The sequence below is a fragment of the Bicyclus anynana genome, chromosome 17, assembly GCF_947172395.1.
Source record: "Bicyclus anynana chromosome 17, ilBicAnyn1.1, whole genome shotgun sequence".
NCBI classification, from domain to species: domain Eukaryota; kingdom Metazoa; phylum Arthropoda; class Insecta; order Lepidoptera; family Nymphalidae; genus Bicyclus; species Bicyclus anynana.
Window position 1 is genome coordinate 12,449,214 of NC_069099.1, and position 20,898 is coordinate 12,470,111.

General features: G+C 34.9%; 1 protein-coding gene across 2 annotated transcripts in view; it reads left to right on the plus strand.

The window, feature by feature from the left end:
• Positions 1-20,898, plus strand: part of LOC112046762 (actin-binding Rho-activating protein) — a 75,665-nt gene that overhangs the window by 42,635 nt on the left and 12,132 nt on the right. For both annotated transcript variants that reach the window (XM_052886527.1, XM_024083535.2), the window contains exon 3: positions 8,458-8,635. In XM_052886527.1, the coding sequence (XP_052742487.1) occupies positions 8,458-8,635 (178 nt within the window). The remainder of the gene's footprint in view (positions 1-8,457; positions 8,636-20,898) is intronic.

The window sequence follows — 20,898 nt, forward strand, 5'->3', positions numbered from 1 at the left end:
CGTACATCTATTGAGTATCCATTTTTTTGACGACCTCCGTGGCGCAGTGGTATGCGCGATGGATTCACACGACGGAGGTCCTGGGTTCGATCCCCGGCTGGACCGATTGAGGTTTTCTTAATTGGCCCAGGTCTGGCTGGTGGGAGGCTTCGGCCGTGGCTAGTTACCGCCCTACCGACAAAGACGTACCGCCAAGCGATTTAGCGTTCTGGTACGATTTCGTGTAGAAACCGAAAGGGGTGTGGATTTTCAACCTCCTCCTAACAAGTTAGCTTCCATCTTTGATAACATCAGCACTTACCATCAGGTGAGATTGTTGTCAAGGGCTAACTTGTAAAAAAAAATTGATTTCTTTATAGCTCCTAAACACCAATAAAATCATGGGTTTGACCCCAACCACTGATCGTGGCCGTGCCGACTCCTAAGATATTTTTTTTGACTAATTGGGTAGTTAAAACCTTTGATTAATTTATTTATATGAGACATTCGAATAAATGAGGTAAATATTAAATCCTACTAATATTATAAATGCAAAAGTTTCTATGGATGTTTGACTCTTTAACGCTGCAACTGCTGAACCGATTTGGCTGAAATTTGGAATGGAAATAGATTTCACTCGGGATTAACACATAGGCTACTTTTCATCCCGGAAAATTTGATGGTTCCCAAGGGATTTGTAGAAAACTTAATATCACGCGGACGAAGTCGCGGGCGTCCTCTAGTTAATATATAAAAAAACAAAGATTGTGGGGATGTTTATAAAATAAATAAATGTTATTTTCAAAATCAATCAAACACCTTTCAATATATTTAGGTAAAAATTCATACTTTTTTTAGCTTCCTTACATTCAATGTGACATTTTTTATTACGTAAAGTATATACCTATACCTATAAACATAAACGCACAAATAACAAAGACATTTGTAATTTCCTTTAACCACCGTAACAAATCTAACGATCTATCGAAACGACGACGTCATACTTTCGTGTCATAAAACACTCCAAACTGGGATTTTAGCGATCCGTAGAAGCGCCGCAAATGTGACCCTTTAAATCCCTTTAGCTCCAAAAGTAATGATCGCAGATACCCTGTTACTTATACAAAATTGCTTTACTATTACGGTACTCTTAATAAATAGTATTTAAAAATTGTTTATGTAAATAGTAGAATAGAATTGGAGATCATCATTTTCATTATTTTCAACCCATATTCGGCTCACTGCTGAGCTCTTGTCTCCTCTCAGAATGAGAAGGGTTAGGCTAATAGTCCACCACGCTAGCCCAATGCGGTTTTGCAGACTTCACACACGCAGAGAATTTAGAAAATTCTCTGGTATGCAGGTTTCCCAACGATGTTTTCCTTCACCGTTTGAAGGTATTATGTCAAACTAGAATTGGAGATATTATGTCAAATTAGAATCGTAATTCTGTAAAAAAATATAAGAATCGTAATAATTACGTAAACAGTCCGTACCATAGATATTCTTTGATCTGTGTTTAAAAAAAACGTTTACAATTGTTTACGTTTGGAATAACTCCAGCGCGACCTTCGTGGAAACACGAAATTATTTTGTGAGGAATTTTCCATTCATTGTCGTTCATTCATGATTTAATTTTCGCTTGGAAAAACGAATTTGCATCTGAAACTGATATTTATTGGAAAACCCGATTGGTAATAAACTCCTAGTATTTATAGTTAAATATTAATAAATTGATATATATAACTTAACACTTTCACAGTCCTCTATGTCCAGTATGCGCGGTGGATTTACAACGGAGGTCCTAGGCTCGATCCCCGGCTTGGCTAATTGATTTGATTGATTTTTAAATGTCTTTATTATATAATATATTGTAACAGTGTTGTTAGAACAATAGACTTATAAATATTTCTTATTGCTAACATGCTATGGTCATTTGTTTGTACAGGCTTACAAATTTATAAACATTTAGAATAATTACAGGAAAAACAATTAGGACATAATTTACAAAGTAATAAACTATTATTAACTTAAGACATGTAGGTACCAACCTACCAGTGCTAAGCGCCCGTTTGTTGCAAGCACTTATGATAATACATGTAGGTACATTACAAGGCTTGGCTAATTGAAATTTTAATTGGTCCAGGTCTGGCAGGTGGAAGGCTTCGGCCGTGGCTAGTTACCACCCTACCGGCAAAGACGTACCGCCCAGTAATTTAGTGTTCCGATACGATGTCGTGAATCCGAAAGGGGTGTTGTGGATTTTCATCCTACTGCTAACTAAGTTAGTCCGCTTCCATCTTAGTGAGATTGTAAACAAAGGCTAACTTGTAAAGAATAAAAAAAAACTTGGATTATGGTCCTAACGTGCCCAGTTGGTTAAGGCATCAAACACTGCAATTAGTGTAAGACATGATGTGTTGCATAACTTTTAAATAACCGTTTTTCCTTTCTTTCTTTGTTTCCCTTAAATACTTGAACGTTCGACGGTCTGGACCCTTAAAACCTGCTACCTTCCAATCCACCACAATACAAACTCCTTAGCGGGCCTATGGTCGCAGTATAGGCTGACGTTATGTACTTTCAACTTTCCTAAAATGAGGACCATAACGGGCTATAGGAGGCCCATGGTCTATATATACTACTAGCTGACGCCGCGCGGTTTCATCCGCGTGGTTCGCGTTCCCGTAAGTATATGGGGATAATATATAGCCAATAGCCTTCCTCGATAAGTGGGCTATCTAACACTGAAAGAATTTTTCAAATCGGACCAGTAGTTCCTGAGATTAGCGCGTTCAATCAAACAAACAAACAAACTCTTCAGCTTTATAATATTAGTATAGATACAGAGTCATCTCTTTGATGTTACAGACAGTTACAAACAGAACGTTACTAATTGCGTTAACTATGTAACCGAAGAAAAACCGACTCGCATCTCTTTGACAATAGCGTTACCATTTCGACCACGGTACACTTGCTCGTCAATATCGATTCATAGTCTGAGATCCGAATTAGAAACGATCTTCACCCATCTGTTTACTGGATCAAAAGTATTTTAAATCAAATTAAGTATGTCAATAAATATATTGCCAATAGATTGCCTAAAAAATTAGGTCCAGGTCCAGGTATGATTATGATGATGTCCGAGTTCTAGGACATTTTTTTGCAGACTACCACCAACATTTCATTACCAACACGGTGTTGTACCAGGTTTGGTATAACACCGTGTTGGTAATGAAATTTTAACTAAACTTTAATTCATTAACCAGACCAGTGCTATTTATTTATTTATTCACAGTATTGATTTACCTGTTATACCTGCCGATATACCTTAACCAACCTAACGTTTGCATATTCTATAGGCTAAAGGCATCACACTTTCGCTCGATTTGTTTTAGAATTTGTCTATTAGCAAACTAGTGAAAGTAAAAAAATAAAAAAATGTTAATTGATCTTATTCTGAACTGAAATTTTTTAAGCAACTCTTTGGTAATATATTTATTTGTATATTTAATTTGATATACAAAAAATTCATTTACTAAACAAATGGGTGAAGGTCGTCTTACATTTGAATACTCTACTATCATGTATGATATACCTTAAACCTTTCATGATGTCCTGACCGTTTTAGTGTTATAGAAGCTGGTCGTTTGGTGGCCTATGATTTTGCCTTATATAACAGAACCATAGGTAACTATACCGTTTGGATCGTAGTTTAAGTGGTAGCAGTTTTCCATTATTTTTCATTTTCTTATTTATTACTAGCGGAGGCCCGCAATTTCGTCCGCGTTTAATTCAGTTTTACACAAACCGCGGGAAACATGTATTTTTCCGGGATGAAAAGTAACCTTTGTGTTTGTGTTTATTTATTTATTTATTAAGGAAAATCAACCGCTAATACATTAAATTCATACTTACAATTAATTACATTGATAAATTAAGTTAATACTTAGCTATTAAAAGATTTTCACAACTTTCACAATTTTAGATATTATGTACACTTCTTAGTTATAGATATCCATTAATTCATAGGTACAACAAACTCTAAGATATCAAGTATATACTATACATAGAGAAAACAATTATAATCTAATTCACAAAAGTAATAAGTAATTTAATTAATAGGTAAATAATTTAATTTATAGGTACAATATATTACAAGTTTGGCACGAGAAGTCCAGATACTATTTTAAGTAAAATTATAATTAAAATCAAGAATAATTAAATTTAAAAAATGTCGGATAAATAATATGATTAAAAGATAAAAATGATAAAAATGTCAAATGGTACAATTAAGGTTGCAAATAAAACAAAAAAAATACAATTGGTACGAATGAAAGAAATTAAGAATTAAATAATAAAAATGTTAAAAAAAAAAAAATACGAATAGTTAAAAATTAAAGATATGTCAATTTATACAACTGTTTTTTAATTACAATTTAAAAAAAAAAAAGGTAAAGAGTAAAAATGTCAGAGATTAAAAGTGTCAATTATTTTACGTCTAAAGTCAGAATATCTATTGAAAAATAAGTCAATTTCATTTTGAATTTTTACGAAATTATTATAAATGTCAGACATTCTTGGTATGGGAGAGTGTTTACCTAACTTTGTCCTACGTGGCTTGTGAAATAATAAACTGCAAGGATACCGAGGTGCGTTAGTTCTTGGTGCTCTAATCGCAAACCTGTGAACCAGCTCCGGACAATCAATTTTATTATTAAATAAATTATACAAAAATGTCATCGCCATCAGCTGTCGTCTATTTTCAAGTCTATGCTTCTTATAAAAGTTTAATCTGTCACTATAATTTTGGAGTTTTTTATTAAACCTATAAGAGAGCTGCCTCATAAATCGTTGCTGTACTCTCTCAATACGCATTATATGAAGTTTAGTGTAAGGAGACCAAACTGCACAACAATATTCAAGGTGGCTTCTTACATAACAATCAAATAGTCTTATTAAAGAGGCACATTGTTTAAAATTTTTGGAACTCCTGAAAACAAATCCCAATGACTTGTTAGCCAGGCCAATAGCTTTGTCTATATGGGGTACAAAAGTTAGTTTGCTATCCAGAACAACTCCTAAATCACGGATCTTATCCACCTCAGTCAACCGCCTGTCGTTTATGTTATATACAGATTTTATTATATTTTTTTCCGCGTGAATTTAATGTGGTAACATTTGTCAACGTTCAGAGACATTTTATTTGTATAACACCAATCGCGTAGGTTAATCAAATCATCCTGTAACAATTTTGTATCATGGTCGCACTTAATAATTCGCGTTAATTTAAGGTCATCGGCAAAAAGACTTGCGGTGCTATTTTGAAAAATGTCAATTATGTCATTTATAAATATATTGAAAAATAGTGGTCCTAAATTTGACCCCTGAGGAACTCCTGAATCAGCTATAAACACTTCTGATTGTTGACCATTAATAACCACCCTTGACTTCCTGTTCTCAAGATATGATTTGCTCCATTTCAATAAAGTGTCGGAGACACCGTTCGCATGAAGCTTGCATAAAAGTAGACGATGATTAACCTTATCAAAAGCCTTTGAAAAGTCAGCATATATTGCATCCATCTGATAACCATCATCGATACACTCTGCAATATTAGACACATGTATTAATAGATTGCTATTTGTAGTGCGTTTGCACATAAATCCATGCTGCTTTTCACTTATGTATTTTGTTAAATGGTCATACATGTGTTGGTATACTAAAGATTCAAAAGTCTTTGCCATGGTAGATATAATAGATATTGGTCGGTAATTTTTTATATCTTTCAAAATCCCTGACTTGTGAACAGGAACAATTCTAGACTCTTTCCAAATATCGGGAAAGCTACCCTCCTTTAGAGACCTGTTAAAAATCATTGAAAAAGGTAAAGACATCTGCCACGCACATTTGATTAAAAAAATCGGAGGAATATTGTCAGGTCCAGCCCCCTTACACTTATCAAGTCTTTTTAGTTTTTTAAAAATAGATAGACGAGTAAGATTGAGATTTTCTATTTCATCAAGAGTACTGGAATTAAAAAAACTTGATTCACTTAAGTCAGCTGCATCTTTTTCATATATAGAGGCAAAGTGACACGCAAATAACTCACAGACAGATTTAGTATCCGTAGCGTTTTTGTCATTTAACGTCATGATAGGTGGATAAGCACTACTCCTATTTCGCATATTTTTTAAATATGTCCAGAAGTACTTGGGATTTTTCCCAATTTCAGTTTCAATTATATTTAAATATTTGTCATAACAAAATTTAATTAACTGATTACAGTCCCGACGAAGGTACTGAAATTCTAATAAATCTAATGGATTCTTGTATTTTTTAAATTTTGCATGGTATTTATATTTAGTTTTGAGAAGTTTAATCAACTGAGGAGAAAACCAAACAGGATAATATTTACTATGACGTATTTTTATAGGAACATGTTTGCTAATGATACATCGTAAGATTTTGTAAAATTTGGTTACCATTGAATTAATGTCACTGCAGCCAGAGAACTCATCAATCCAAGATATACTATTTAAGTCATTTATTATTTTTCATAGTCAGCTTTATAAAAATTAAGACAATTACTCGATTCATTTGTAGTGTTATATTTGATTATCGGTAGAGATATACTAATTTCCAAAGGGGGATGATAACTATCTATCTGTCTAATAGGGTCAAATCAAAAATCCAGACTCTTCTATCTATCTCTTTCAGTTGATAAATTACGATCATTTGCTTATATAAAACACTGAACGTGAATGTATTAACGAAAATTAATTAATCTAGACAGCTTTATAGAAAAACAAAGTTTTAATATTGCCTGTGATTCAAAATCAAACGAAACTTTCAAGTCTGATAATTTATCTGCGAATAAATATTGTTTTAAATAAGTATTGAAATGAAAAGACTTTCGAGTTTCGTACGCCTTTCTTGACTATTATAACTTGAAGTTTCACAATTATTAGCTGACCCGGTGTACTTTTTTAACACCTACTAAAATTAACGTTCCCATAAAAATAAATAATTTATAAAAAATATCGAATTCTTTATTGACTAGCGGACGATTGACTAGCGAATTCGTCCGCGTGAATTTCAGTTTTTCACAAATCCCGCGGGAACCATAGATTTTTCCGGGATGATGTGCCTATGTGTTAATCCAGAGTAAAATCTATTTCTATTTCAAATTTCAGCCAAATCGCTTCAGTAGCTGCAGCGTAAAAGAAGAACAAACATACTCACACACTTACACACAAACTTTCGCCTTTATAATATTAGTGTGATTGCTAGTCGTCGCCCGCGACTTCATCCGCCCTTTCGCCGTCCGTACGAAATTTTAGAACAATTTCATTAGAGCAAAATTCGTTCTTAGCAGATGCCTACTAACTATAAATTACTTCCCTGCCAAATTTCAATTTTATACGTCAAGCAGTTTTCTATATTACGTGACCTTTCGCTATAAATGTAAATAAAGCTCACTGCTGAGCTCTCGAGTCTCCTCTCAGAATTAGAGGGGTTAGGCTAATAGTCCACCACGCTGGCCCAATACAGATTGGCAGACTTCACACACGCAGAGAATTAAGAAAATTCTCTGGTATGCAGGTTTCCTCACGATGTTTTTACTTCACCGTTTGAGACACGTGATATTTAATTTCTTAAAATGCACACAACTGAAAAGTTGGACGTGCATGCCCCGGACCGGATTCGAACCGACACCCTCCAGAATCGGAGGCAAAGTTCATATCTACTGGGCTATCAGGGCTCTATAAAGTTACTACTATTAAACAAATCGTTAATTTGAACGAAACAAGAAACTTGTTTCAGAAATAACAATAAGAAAAGCACATCTATTTGCATAATTATAAAAATAGAACACTTCAAGAAAATAGAACACATGCAAAAGAAAAAGGAAAAAGACTACTATTTGTTAATGATCGACTTTACTCTCTATTTAATTCACATTTTATGTAAAAGGAGGGCTCTTCTAAAGTTTTCTTTTTATTCAGTTAGCTATTACCGGACGCTCGTGATTTCGTCTGCTTGGAAAACAATGTTGAAACACTTTCTACTGATAAAAACTTAACAGGCCTCTTCTATATAGAAGAGGGGATACGGAGCTCAAACCCACCACGCTTCTCCAAGCTCAATATTTCATAGGTCGACTTGAACCCAGGACCTCGTGATCCGATTTTTTTTTATCCTTTACAAGTTAGCCCTTGATTACAATATCACCTGATGGTAAGTGATGATGCAATCTAAGATGGAAGCGGGCTAACTTGTTAGGAGGAGGTGAAAATCCACACTTCTTTCGGTTTCTACCGAAACTTTGAACTTTGAACTTTTGAGAGATTATGTTAATAATGATTACTATTACCCGAATGTCTCAACATAATCATCTGCCCTATTCTAGTGAGGCATGTCTTGAAGCATGTATGTTGAAGTTATTTGATTTAATAAAGAAAATGTTTGTTCTAGACCGGTACCTGGTTCCATGACCGAGTACAGAGGCGCCGAGGCGCAGGCGAGGGTGTGCACGGAAATGAAGGAGCTCTGTGAAATCATACACGAATACGGCAAGACGCCGTGTAAAGGACTCTTACCGCCGGAACTGAAGAGCGCGACCAAAGTTATCTCATTCGGGGAACTATTCACAGTGAGTACATACCGTTATTTTATTTAATTGATTATGAAACAACGGCTAAAACTTATGTGATATTAGGTCGGAGTATGCCTGACTAGTTTCAAACCCATAGAAATGAGCTGGCCCTTAGAAATGAGCTGGTTTTTGCAACGCGGCACGATCCAAACTGCGAAGCGGCGGCGCGGTGCGCAGCTGCTCGCATCGCGCGCTAGAGGGGTTGAGTGATGGGAGTGAACGTTCCGTTCCATTCTCCGACGGTTCATTAATGTCATCTTTATTAGACTCGTCTTCTTGTAAGCAAACCGAACTAACGCTATCTTGTTCCAAGTGTGTTGTATGTGACAATAAAAGAAATGGCGGTTTCCACGCTGTCGGCAGCAACCATCCATGATCCGGATTAAAATGTTTTTTGTTTGTTTTAGTACCTAAGATACCGCATTCGAGGAATAAAGTATTAACAATTTCAAGATATTTTTGGTAAAAAGAATCACATTCGGGGAATTCTATACTGTATCTTTACAAATCTCATCTAACTCCCACCATTATCCCCTTTTCTTAAATAGCCCCCAAAAAAAGGAAAATCAGAAAAAAAATTTCAGTAATTACTGAGTTTTTTTTGTCACCACCACCGATTTTCCGAACCGATTTTCCGAAAATCGGTGGTGGTAACATGCCTCGGAGAGTCGGAGAAATTATTTTGTAACCAAACCAATCAAGGATTTAAATCGAGAACGGTAAACACATCTGTAAATCTTATAAATATTAATTATTTTTATTGTGATAATTACAAAAATAAGTACAACAATATTAAAACTATTTAAATTAGCTACCTAAATAACAACTACATTTTATATTTAACAAAAAGAAATAGAAATATACTATGAACTAAATTAAAAATTAATCTAAAGACTAGGCGTCGTATTCCTCCGAATCGATTTCAATTGGTAAAGTGCCCAGAAGGCTATAATGGTAATGTTATAAAATTTCAAAGAGATTAGCCAGTGTTCTCGACAAAAATTCACTTAGCTTTCCGACATTCATAACCATATATATTATCATATTATAACCAATGTACACAATACATTTATAAATTTTATTCCTAAACCTATCTTTTAATATAAACGCATGAAAACACGTTAAATAGTTTTCAAAATCGCAAACCGACAAACAGACGCGGGCGATGTGTTTGTTTTATAATATGTATCATCATCATTAACAACCCATGTTTGGCTCACTATTGAGCACGGGTCTCCTCTCAGTATGAGAGGAGACCCGTGCTCAATAGTGTTAGGCTAATGCCCTAATCGCATTCGGCCACGCTGGTGGAAGTTTGCCCCTGACCGGATTTAAAACTACGCCCTCCGAATCACAGATTCATAATATGTGACTATAGATACATAATTATTATGAATCCATATTGACCTCTGTCTCCGATTCCAGAGGGTGTAGTTTCGAATCCGGTCCGGGGCATGCACCTCTTACTTTTCAGTTGTGTGCATTTTAATTTAATAATAAAGAGTAAAGTAGTAAAGCAATTTTGTAAAAGTAACAGGGTATCTGCGATCATTACTTTCGGAGCTACAGGGATTTAAAGAGTCAGATTTGCGCACTGCCACGTATCCCTGAAAAACACCCCAATAAATCTAATTACGACAAAAGAGTTTTAATAGATTTTGAAATTTTATATCAAAATTATATCGATCTTATTTATTTTGCAAATATCCAGACAATCTTTTCTTTTTATGTATAAATTAGTTAACATTGGTCTTATTTACCCGAATTTATCATAAAAATCAATATATTTAAACCTTGTCATCATCCCCATTTTCTTGATTCTCTGCGTGAGTAAAATCTGTCAATCCGTATTGGGCCAGCGTGGTGGACTATTGGCCTAACCCCTTTCATTCAGTTAACTGAATATGGGTTGATAATGATGATGATGAGATACACATTAATAAATATAAATTTAAATCACCCGAACTTTGTATTGATTCTAAAATAGACAACAGGTATCAAAGTGACGCTAATGATCTTGGCACTAGCCGAGATGAAACATGTACGAAGTATTTGAAGTTCGCGGCGACGACGGTTTGAAAAACAGTCATTGTTTTCTAACGGACATACCGACGTAATAATAGCCCTACTGTCGATACTAGGGAACGTGTGAGAGACTCAGTTCGTGCGCTATAGCATGGTGCGGGTGACAGTTCGTTTCACTCTTGAAAGTTGCCGCGTTAATAGTACGTATTATGAACGACACAGGCAACTGACATCCGCACCATGCTACAGCGCACGAAATGTAATGTATTTTTATAGCACATTTGCTCGTAAAATATATCTTATTTCACCAATTTCAATACCGTAATGTATCTCATTACGCACATGTGCTATAATATAAAACCTTTATCGACCGTCTAAAAACTAACAGTACTTTTTAAAATCTTAGCAAAGAAACTTTATTACCCGACTGCAAGAAGGGTTATTTTAGAAAAGTGCTCAACATTTTTTGAATAAAATTAACTTTGTGAGATAAAATGTAATAAATAAACATTTAATTCTTTCATTATAAAAATTTTGACAATAAATGACAACCATTCTGAAATGTGTTATCTGTAACAGATACACAAAAATATTAATCTACTTCATTAGTAATACTTGCTGTTTTTGGGGCATTTTCCTAATAAAAACGCACGCACTTCGCTATCTCTGCAAAATGACAAGCGTATCAAAATTTCATCATATGGATAACGACGATATTTGCTATTTAGTTAAAAAATGAGATTTAGAGAGTAAATTTTGCGTTACTTCCTTCCTTATTATAATTGTTTATCTCGTCCCGTCTAATTATGTAGATTCATTGACTTTTAGCTAATTTAATGTTCCGTCTGAAGCTAATTAGTAGAATCCGCTGTCAATTATGTAGAATACATTCTTCATCATTATTCTAATTGTAACGGACACATGAAAGACGTTTAGAAATTCAACACCCACAAAGCTTTTTACTATAAAGAACTAATTATAAGTAATAATTTTATTACTTCTTCTGAAATTCGTCTATCAGGCTCGTAATATATTTCTGGTTAAAGGTAAGCGTCCACATTTTCACATCGTAGGAAAGTATCGGACGCGTCGCATCAAACGAATCGAAGTATTCTTTGTATAGAAATCCATACAAGTGCGTTCTGATCCGCATCGTATGGATTGCGTGAATCTTCCCGTCGGCAATGCTAATGCTGATTCGCAGAGGGACAGTGCGTGCCGATGACGTCATACGGAAATTCAAGCATTGGATGGACGGTATTATATTGTTGTCCCAAATTATTTTGTTAATATAATTAAGCTTTTTTTTCTTCTTTGGCTAACAAAGAAGCAATTACAATAAGTTCTTATTTTCCGTTTTCTACCATTATATTCCAATCCGATTGTTTGTAGATCCGTTGGTAAATCCGATAGCTGATACTGTGGATGCGTTATAAAAATATCTGGTTTATGCGATGCGTCCGACACGTAGTGTGGACGCCTACTTGTAGAGTGGGTACGCATGAAATTATGAGGTGTTATTAATTGATTTGGCAACGAATCAAAATTGAAACGGCACGAGTATACTGACATTATAAGTCGCGATATTATTGTAAAATGATCTTTATTACTACCATAAGTGTATCTATTTTCATTATTGATGTGAAATGATTACCCATATAAGTTATCATTATAATCAACCCACATTCGGCTCACTGCTGTGCTCGAGTCTCCTCTCAGATTGAGAGGCCAATAGTCCACCACGCTAGCCCAATGCGGATTGGCAGACTGTACACACGCAGAGAATTAAGAAAATTCTCTGGTATGCAGGTTTCCTTACGATGTTTTCCTTCACCGTTTGAAACACGTGATGTTTAATTTCTTAAAATGCACACAACTGAAAAATTGGAGGTGCATGCCCCGACCGGATTCGTACCCGCACCCTCCGGAATTGAAGGCAGAGGTCATATCCACTGGGCAATCACGGCTTCACCCTTATAAGTATGTGATGGTTGTTTGTTTAAAATAATTACAGAATTGGCAAATTTTTGAACACTGTGAAAGGCCTGTGTATTTTCGGACCACAAGTTTATGGGTTCGATTTCTAGGTATAAAAATTTTAGATTTTCTTACTTCCAAAGAAATCTTAGTAAAAACTGGAGTTTTGAAAAATTATTGACGTTTGGAAAAGTACTTTAAGCCGCCAGTCCCGGTTATTATACTAATATTTGATATTGATCGTTACAGTCATAAGAACTAAACATTATCACCCTAAACCTCCGACGTTTGACGGCCTCCGTGGCGCAGTGGACGGACAAGACGGAGGTCCTGGGTTCGATCCCCAGATGGGCCGATTGAGATCCAGGTCTGACTGGTGGCTTAGGCCGTGGCTAGTTACCACCCTACCGGCAAAGACGTACCGCCAAGCGATTTAGCTTTCCGATACAATGTCGTGTAGAAACCGAAAGGGGTGTGGATTTTCATCCTCCTCCTAACAAGTTAGCTTGCTTCCATCTTAGATTGCATCATCACTTACCATCAGGTGCGATTGTAGGCAAGGGCTAACTTGGAAAGAATAAAAAAAATAAAGTCCGCCAACCAGTATTGCTTTAGCGAGGTGGGTCTAAACCCATATAACCTCTCCTACAATGCTTCAAGTGCTTTTTGAAGTGCGGAAGTGTAAAGATACCCAGGATCTCATTACTACTGAGAATTTGCTTAGCGATTCCTCGTATTTAGTTCAATTCTACGAAATTGAAATACCTCTGTTATGTAGATTTCTATGATGTTACATATACAATACTAATGAGCATGACGCAACTAAAATATTCCTTGTAAGCCTTCGTATTATTTGTGTAGGAGTACCAGTCAAGTTATATTTATACGAAAGTACCGTTTGTAATAGACTAGCGGACGCCCACGACGTCGCGTGGAAAGCAATGTAAACTTTCAACCCCTATTTCACCGCTTAAGAGGTCGAATTTTAAAAATTCTTGAATGACATTATATTTAGTATTTTTTATATGATTTAAGAAAAACTTTTAAAACTGTAACTCTAAAAATGAATGACTTTCCATACAAACTTTCAACCCCTATTTCACTCCGTTTTGTTTTTATTTTAGGGTCAAAAAGTACCCTATGTTTTTCTGCAAGGTCCCATTTACCATTACACCAAAATGCACCTTGATCGATTTAGCTATGAAAAGGTAACAGACAGACAGACTTACTTTCGCATATTATTCATATTCATAGGTATTAAAGTATAGATTTTAAAGCATATTTGCCGTATCTTTTAAATATGACCAATATTCCCATTCCCCTCCAACATGGCTTTCTATTTGTAAAAGAATTTTCAAAATGGATTTAATTCTGTATATACAGATATTACCTCATATACTTTACCTCTTTACAAAATTTTTACATTATCACAAAGTGAAAGGTGCGCAATATGACGCTATTAGGCAACGCTTCAAAAAATTCAGTCCTCATGAAATTTTCATACCAGTCTTTACACATAAAAATGGTCTTTTATAATATTAAACTCCAAGAACTCTCTCGGTATTACGCAATAAACAGTCACTATTACGACAGTAAATTTGCTCTGCTACTCGTATTACTTAGAGAATTTCTCCCGTCAGTTTTACATGTAAAATATTATAAATCTATCGGATTTGGAGGCCTTTAGTCGTTTGTACTTTTAGATACTTATGTTGCTAATGCTAGCGAAAGCGAAATGTTTTACGATACATCAAAATAATCTACCCTTATATCTCAAGAAAGCCTACATCAAATGATTATAGTAAATTTCTATCTAGGGAGGGATAATCCAACAACCCAACCAATAACTCAACGGTAAAAGGGCCGCATATAGGACAGAAGCAGGCGTTACTTTGCGGAAGTTCATCATGATTATATAATGAATTATTTATTTTGCTATCATCCACGAAAAGTCGACGAACCCATGCGACAACGTCACCCAGGTTCGACAAAATACTCTCTACGTACGTTTCACCCCGAAACCGGAGCATCCTCAGGAGATGTTGACTCTACAACGTGCACGTACGTAGAGAGTATTTTGTCGGACCTGGGTGACGTTGTCGCATGGGTTCGTCGACTTTTCGCGGATGATAGCAAAATAAATAATTCATTATATAAAAGGGCCGCACTCATCACGAGGGGTCGTAGTTCGATTCCCGATCTTTTCGGATTATTTGGGAATGTAAATGTTGGTCAAATAAAAAAATATATCAAACTTTTTTATAAAAAAATCATTTTGTGTTATCATCATCATCATCATCCAAGTTATTCGGTATTCATATATATTATATCCGGCTCGCTGTTGAGCACAAGTGTCTTTTAACTGGTGGGAGGCTTCGGCCGTGGCTAGTGTTAACTGCTAATAAATATAAAAAAAGAAACCGAAAGAGGTGTGGATTTTCATCCTCCTCTTAACAGGTTAGCCCGCTTCCATCTTAGATTGCATCATCCCTTACCATCAGGTGAGATTGTAATCAAGGGCTAATTTGTAAAAAATTGTCCTGGGTTCGATACCTGGATCGAACTATTAAATATTCATACAAAATCAAAACCGGACTTGTTGGTGGTATTACACCTCCTTGCCTCGATCCCAGTCACTACCATTAACAACTGATAGATACACAGACCAACATCATGCCTAAGTCCGCCAGCCCGCATTGAAACAGTGTGGTGTGTCTTAGCCCCAAATCTTGTCTCCAATAAAAAAGATTTGGCCAAATAGGTTGATAGTGATAATGAGATTGTTGATAACAAATAAGTTATTTTCAAAGCAATTTTAAAAATTATGTTGCCCCTGAATCACATGAATGTACCTAATAGCCGCGTACGGTATTTAATTGAGGGCAAAATTGCTTTTGCCAGCATAGGTATCCTTAAAAGAATGTCTTAGAAGATATTGCAGATTAAAAATTACGAGCGACACTAGGTATCGGTAATAATAAATCACGAAGCATCTTTCTTAGATATAAATCAGTTTAATACTATTAATATTACATTTACCTAATTGCATATGTCAGTTACATTTGACTTTCAATTTAAGACTCGACAGTACTTAAAACATTTTACTCTACTTTCTACCTGACTGCGTCAGAAAAAGGATAAAAACCCAACGCACGAATGGAGTTTACACTTTCAGATCGACTGTCTAAATAGGTGTCTGTTGCCCCTCAATATATACTATGTACGTCTAAATACATACGTCTGAAAAGCGAAAAGTGCGCAACCCAAGAGCAGCAGGCAACGGCGTGCACGCCCACGCATCAGAACAGAATCGGTATCATACATACCGATTCTGTATGTATGATACAGAATAGGGTATTTGTTTTTGCATTAAAATGTTTCACTATTTTCATTGAAATCCATCGAGTTGATTTAGGGTCTGTTCAAGATATATAAAAAACAATGGAATAAGTGCCTGTGATAACAGGTTTTATAAAAATGTTAAAAAAGGACAGATTAAATTGGAGACGACATAATTATTTCAAAATTTATTTAATAAGTAAAAATATAGTGGTATTCACAACAATCAATAGAATAAAATAAAATAAGGAAAATAACTTGAATTATTTTTTCAATAACTTAAGTTTCATACAAAGATTTAATTAAATGTTTTATCTCATTCAAAACCTTTTTGCTATCTAACCCGCGTCGTGTCTATTTACTTATTCGCTTCTACAATTTCAAGACATTTTCAGAAGGGTAGCTTGGATTTACAAGTTCGTAGACTTATTGAAAACGGAAAATCTAATCATAAAAATAAATCAACAAAACAATTCTTGTGTGAGAATCTAATCATTCTATTAAATTCTTCAAGAAAGGATTCAAATAGGCTTTTTATACTGTAATATATTATTGAAAGTTGTACATTTATTCTAAAAATGCAATTTATTTCCAAGTATTTTTATTTTTTACATTGTATTTTTTTAATATATTGTAAATAAAATACTTTATAATAAATTTAGAAGACTTTCATTATACATTTGTTACGTTTTAATCCAAACTCCAATAGCTTAGTCAAAGGTTTTCTATTTCCATCCGTTTGATATAGTTCTTACCCACTTATAGGCAAGTTTTATGTTTATTTGAATGGACAATAAAAATGTAATGTAGTTCCCATTCTAGTAAGAATACGGGTATAATATATAAGTCACTTACAAATAACGTGGTTTTCTAGTGGAAAAATAATTTTCAAAATCGGTTCAGTATAGATGTATATATGTAGGCTACCTTTAATAATAAAAAATATTTGTAGATGAATATATGGGGATGTATTCGTAACAAGAAAAACCCATCATACCTAAAACACTGTATATACCGTTTTGTTAATTATAAAATTAATTATATTGTCCACACATCCTTAGTTTTTTTTTAATTAACTTTCAATGCTTTTATAATAGTCTGATATTTAAGAAAATTGTGACTGGAATTTCGCGCAGTCAATGTCGCGAAACTAGTTAGTCTTTCATAAGCTTATTAAAACCATAGAGTTACAGGGGCTTAGTTAATTAAAAAACTTTTGATGGAGCTATTTCGTGATGGAATTTACAAGAGCATATATTTAGGTACGAGTATTAGGTATAGTTTACTACAGAGGCCTTTGCTCCCTAAAGGCATAGTGCGTACAATAGTTTTAAAAACTATTAAGAATACTTTTAGAATATGTACATAGTGATGGAGCAGTGATAGCCTAGTGGATATGACCTCTGCCTCCGATTCCGGAGGGTGTGGGTTCGAATCCGGTCCCGGGCATGCACCTCCAACTTTTCAGTTGTGTGCATTTTAAGAAATTAAATATCACGTGTCTCAATCGGTGAAGGAAAACATCGTGAGGAAACCTGCATACCAGAGAATTATCTTCATTCTCTGCGTGTGTGAAGTCTGCCAATCCGCATTGGGCCAGCGTGGTGGACTATTGGCCTAACCCCTCTCATTCTGAGAGGAGACTCGAGCTCAGCAGTGAGCCGAATATGGGTTGATGACGACGATGTACATAGTATTTTCATATTAAAAAATTCTGATCATAACTATTATTTGTTTATTCTTAAGTTGATTAATTGAGATTGCAAAGAGGTTTGTAAGATTAATTACACTTTGCTTCGTGGCTAGGTTATTTACCTTTGCAAGGTGTTTCATGATACGGTTATATCATAAATACTATATTTGAGTTATTTTGATTCTCTCTTACATCTAAGTGTATTTTAATTAGGATATTTTATGTGACATATAAAGTAAATGATATACTTACCATCATGTAATGTCAATCGTCATCTGAGATTAACTCATTTTCCATATTTAAAAAAAATTTGTATAACTTAGAGGCGCCCGTTACTTCGTCAACGCGGAATTATTATTTTATTATACATAACTACTAGTTACTACTAAATATTATCTACCTGTGAAAATCGCAAAATACCCTAAAGTACGTAGTTAAATAATTTCAGCGATTATGTGTGTGTGAACTATTATGTGTGTTAAATGTCACCCGATAAAATCCCGAGTAAGTCAACTTACAATTAGAGAGGTCTTAGGTTTAATTCCCGCACAGTGTTCTGTTTTCGTACTCACTGTAGTATTTACAATTCATTAGAAAAATTAAAGATATGGAAACATATTACTTTTTTTAAAGAATTTAAGGTTAGTTGATACTTTTTAAATGGCCTAATTGATCATTATCGTTCTACTAGGTTGAAAAAAAATATCATATTTTTTGAGACGTGAAATATTTACTTAAATATTTAACTAATAATTTACCAAACGGAGCGTATGGCAAAAATACTAGTTAATAATTAGTTTGTCGTTTAATACATTAAATACTATTGTGACGTTAACACGACGACAGCGTTTTTGACGTTTGGAAAATTTGAAAACATACATAATTAAAAAAAAATTATGAAGTCCTTAACATTATTGATATCAATTTTTTTTCGGACTCGTATTCCATGTATCAACTATACTAAATTAATATTGTTTATATTAATTTTCATATGAATCATCATCAACAGGCTGTATTCGTCCACTGCTGGACATAGGCCTTTCCGAGAGCGCGCCACCACACACGATCATCCGCCTCCCTCATCCAGCCACTTCCCACTACCTTCTTGATGTCGTCGGACCATCTAACTGGAATCTCCTACACTGCGTTTGCTGGTACGCGGTCTCCACTCCAGAACTGCCCCAGCGGCCATCTGTTCTACGACAGATATGGCCCGCCCACAGCCACTTCAGTTTGCTAATCCTTTGGGCTACATCAATTATTTTCGTTCTCCTACGGATTTCTTCGTTCCGGATTTTATCCTTCAGAGAGACTCCTAACATAGCCCTCTCCATAGCTCTCCATTTCCATAGCTGCGACTTAAAAATTGTGGATAAGGCCAATCGTCAGTGTCCACGTTTCCGCGTCATCACAGGTAAAACAAACTCATTAAAGACTTTTGTCTTCAGGCTTTGGCTTGAATTAATCAACTATGTATACTAACTTTATCTAACTATATATAAATCAACTACCCTATTAAACTGTACAATACTTTAATTAAAAAAAAAACAAAAACCAATCTTTTACTTTTATTTTTTAATAAAAGCTGTAGTGATTTGTGGTACAGCAGAAGGCGTGAACAGGACGCCCACGCTGCCGCGCATATTAGATGCAATAAAAGTTTGCGATACCGTGCCAATGTGTTGTTTTGTTTCATACAAAATGCATGGCTCGGACTACACCACGTCGCACTAAACAAAATAAAATTGGTACTGCACGTACAAACATTAATTCACTTGTAGGATACAAAATTCAGGAAGTTTCAAAATATATACGTTGAACATTGTATTTTTTATTACCAACGCATGCTCTCTTCAGAATTTGTAAGAGTTTTTGAATTGAAACTACTCATAATCTAAATTTTATTTTTTTTTATATTGAGGAAAATGCAATAAGGAACTTAAGCCAACTTATCCTAATAACTAAGGCTGATCCTTTGCGCAAAAAATGAGCCAGCCCACCATGTCAACAGTCGAGGCAACTAGCCGCGGTAGAATGATTCGGTGAAATTTTTTGGCACTGCGACTCCATGGCCCAAGGGTCTCTTATTGCAAAAGGTATAAATATGTAACTCTCAGTCAGAGAGCCATACTTGAGCCAATTACCGGTTTCAGCTTTTTCTGAATCTAAATTAATAAAAGAATTGAAAATTAAAAAGCAACTGTTGAGTTTCTGGTCGACTTTTCCTAGCAGTACTAACAGATCCTATCTCCCAAACCAGTAGCAGAGTTACTAGTCACACAGATAAACCTTACGTCTCAAAAGTGCTTGTAAACCAAGCCCAATTAAAAAAATACGTGTGGCGCTCTACTATTATACCACGTTAGTCCCCGAGCTATAAAAACGCTATGCAATAATTGCATAGCGTTTTTATAAACCTATGCAATTGTAATTATTTATTTATTTTATTTATATTTATGCAGTATTTCATTTCTTTAGAAAAGAATAAAAAATTAAAAATAGAAAAATGTCTTTACGTTGAGCTGGAATCGAACTCTAGTTAATAAAAAAATAAACTAGTAGTTAATAAGTTTGCCCCTTAGTTTCACACTACTTGTCCAATTGATTCGATAAGACAACGTCGAAATGTGTTAATTTGATGCACGGCTTAGGTGTTACGTTTATTTTGGTTACGGAATTTCTTGATTCGGTCGCCGCGCTCTAAGCTCTCGGTAAAAGCTACGCAATAGTTTAATTAACTACTTTTTAATTTGAAACAAAGCAACATACATATGAGACGAATAATCGCATTCCATGGATTCACCGTGCGGGTGTCGGGTCCATCGCATGGTAGAGAGAAAACCTCTGAGCAGAGTCCTGGACTTGTGACCAATGGACGTAGGGTTAAGGAATCCCTTGTCAAGCAACTGCTTGATGACTTCGTAAATCCAGGGTTTAGCCTGTGTCTTCGGTATCAGTTTTAAACACAACTAATTCAGTTTTCAGCGTTTAAGTTTAAACAAAATACAGGCCTTCAAACCACGTGTCTGGTGACCAATTTGGTACACTACATAATTTCGTTTAAAAAGACATTCAATGTTACAATAATTTGCTTATATCTAGCTTAAAACTACGATGGTAGTATAGATATATTGTTTAATATTTTATGAAAAGTCCCAATTCTTCCCATTGATTTTAGGTAGGTAGGCATTATTCGAATTTATCACTGTATCCAAGGCAGCCTTTT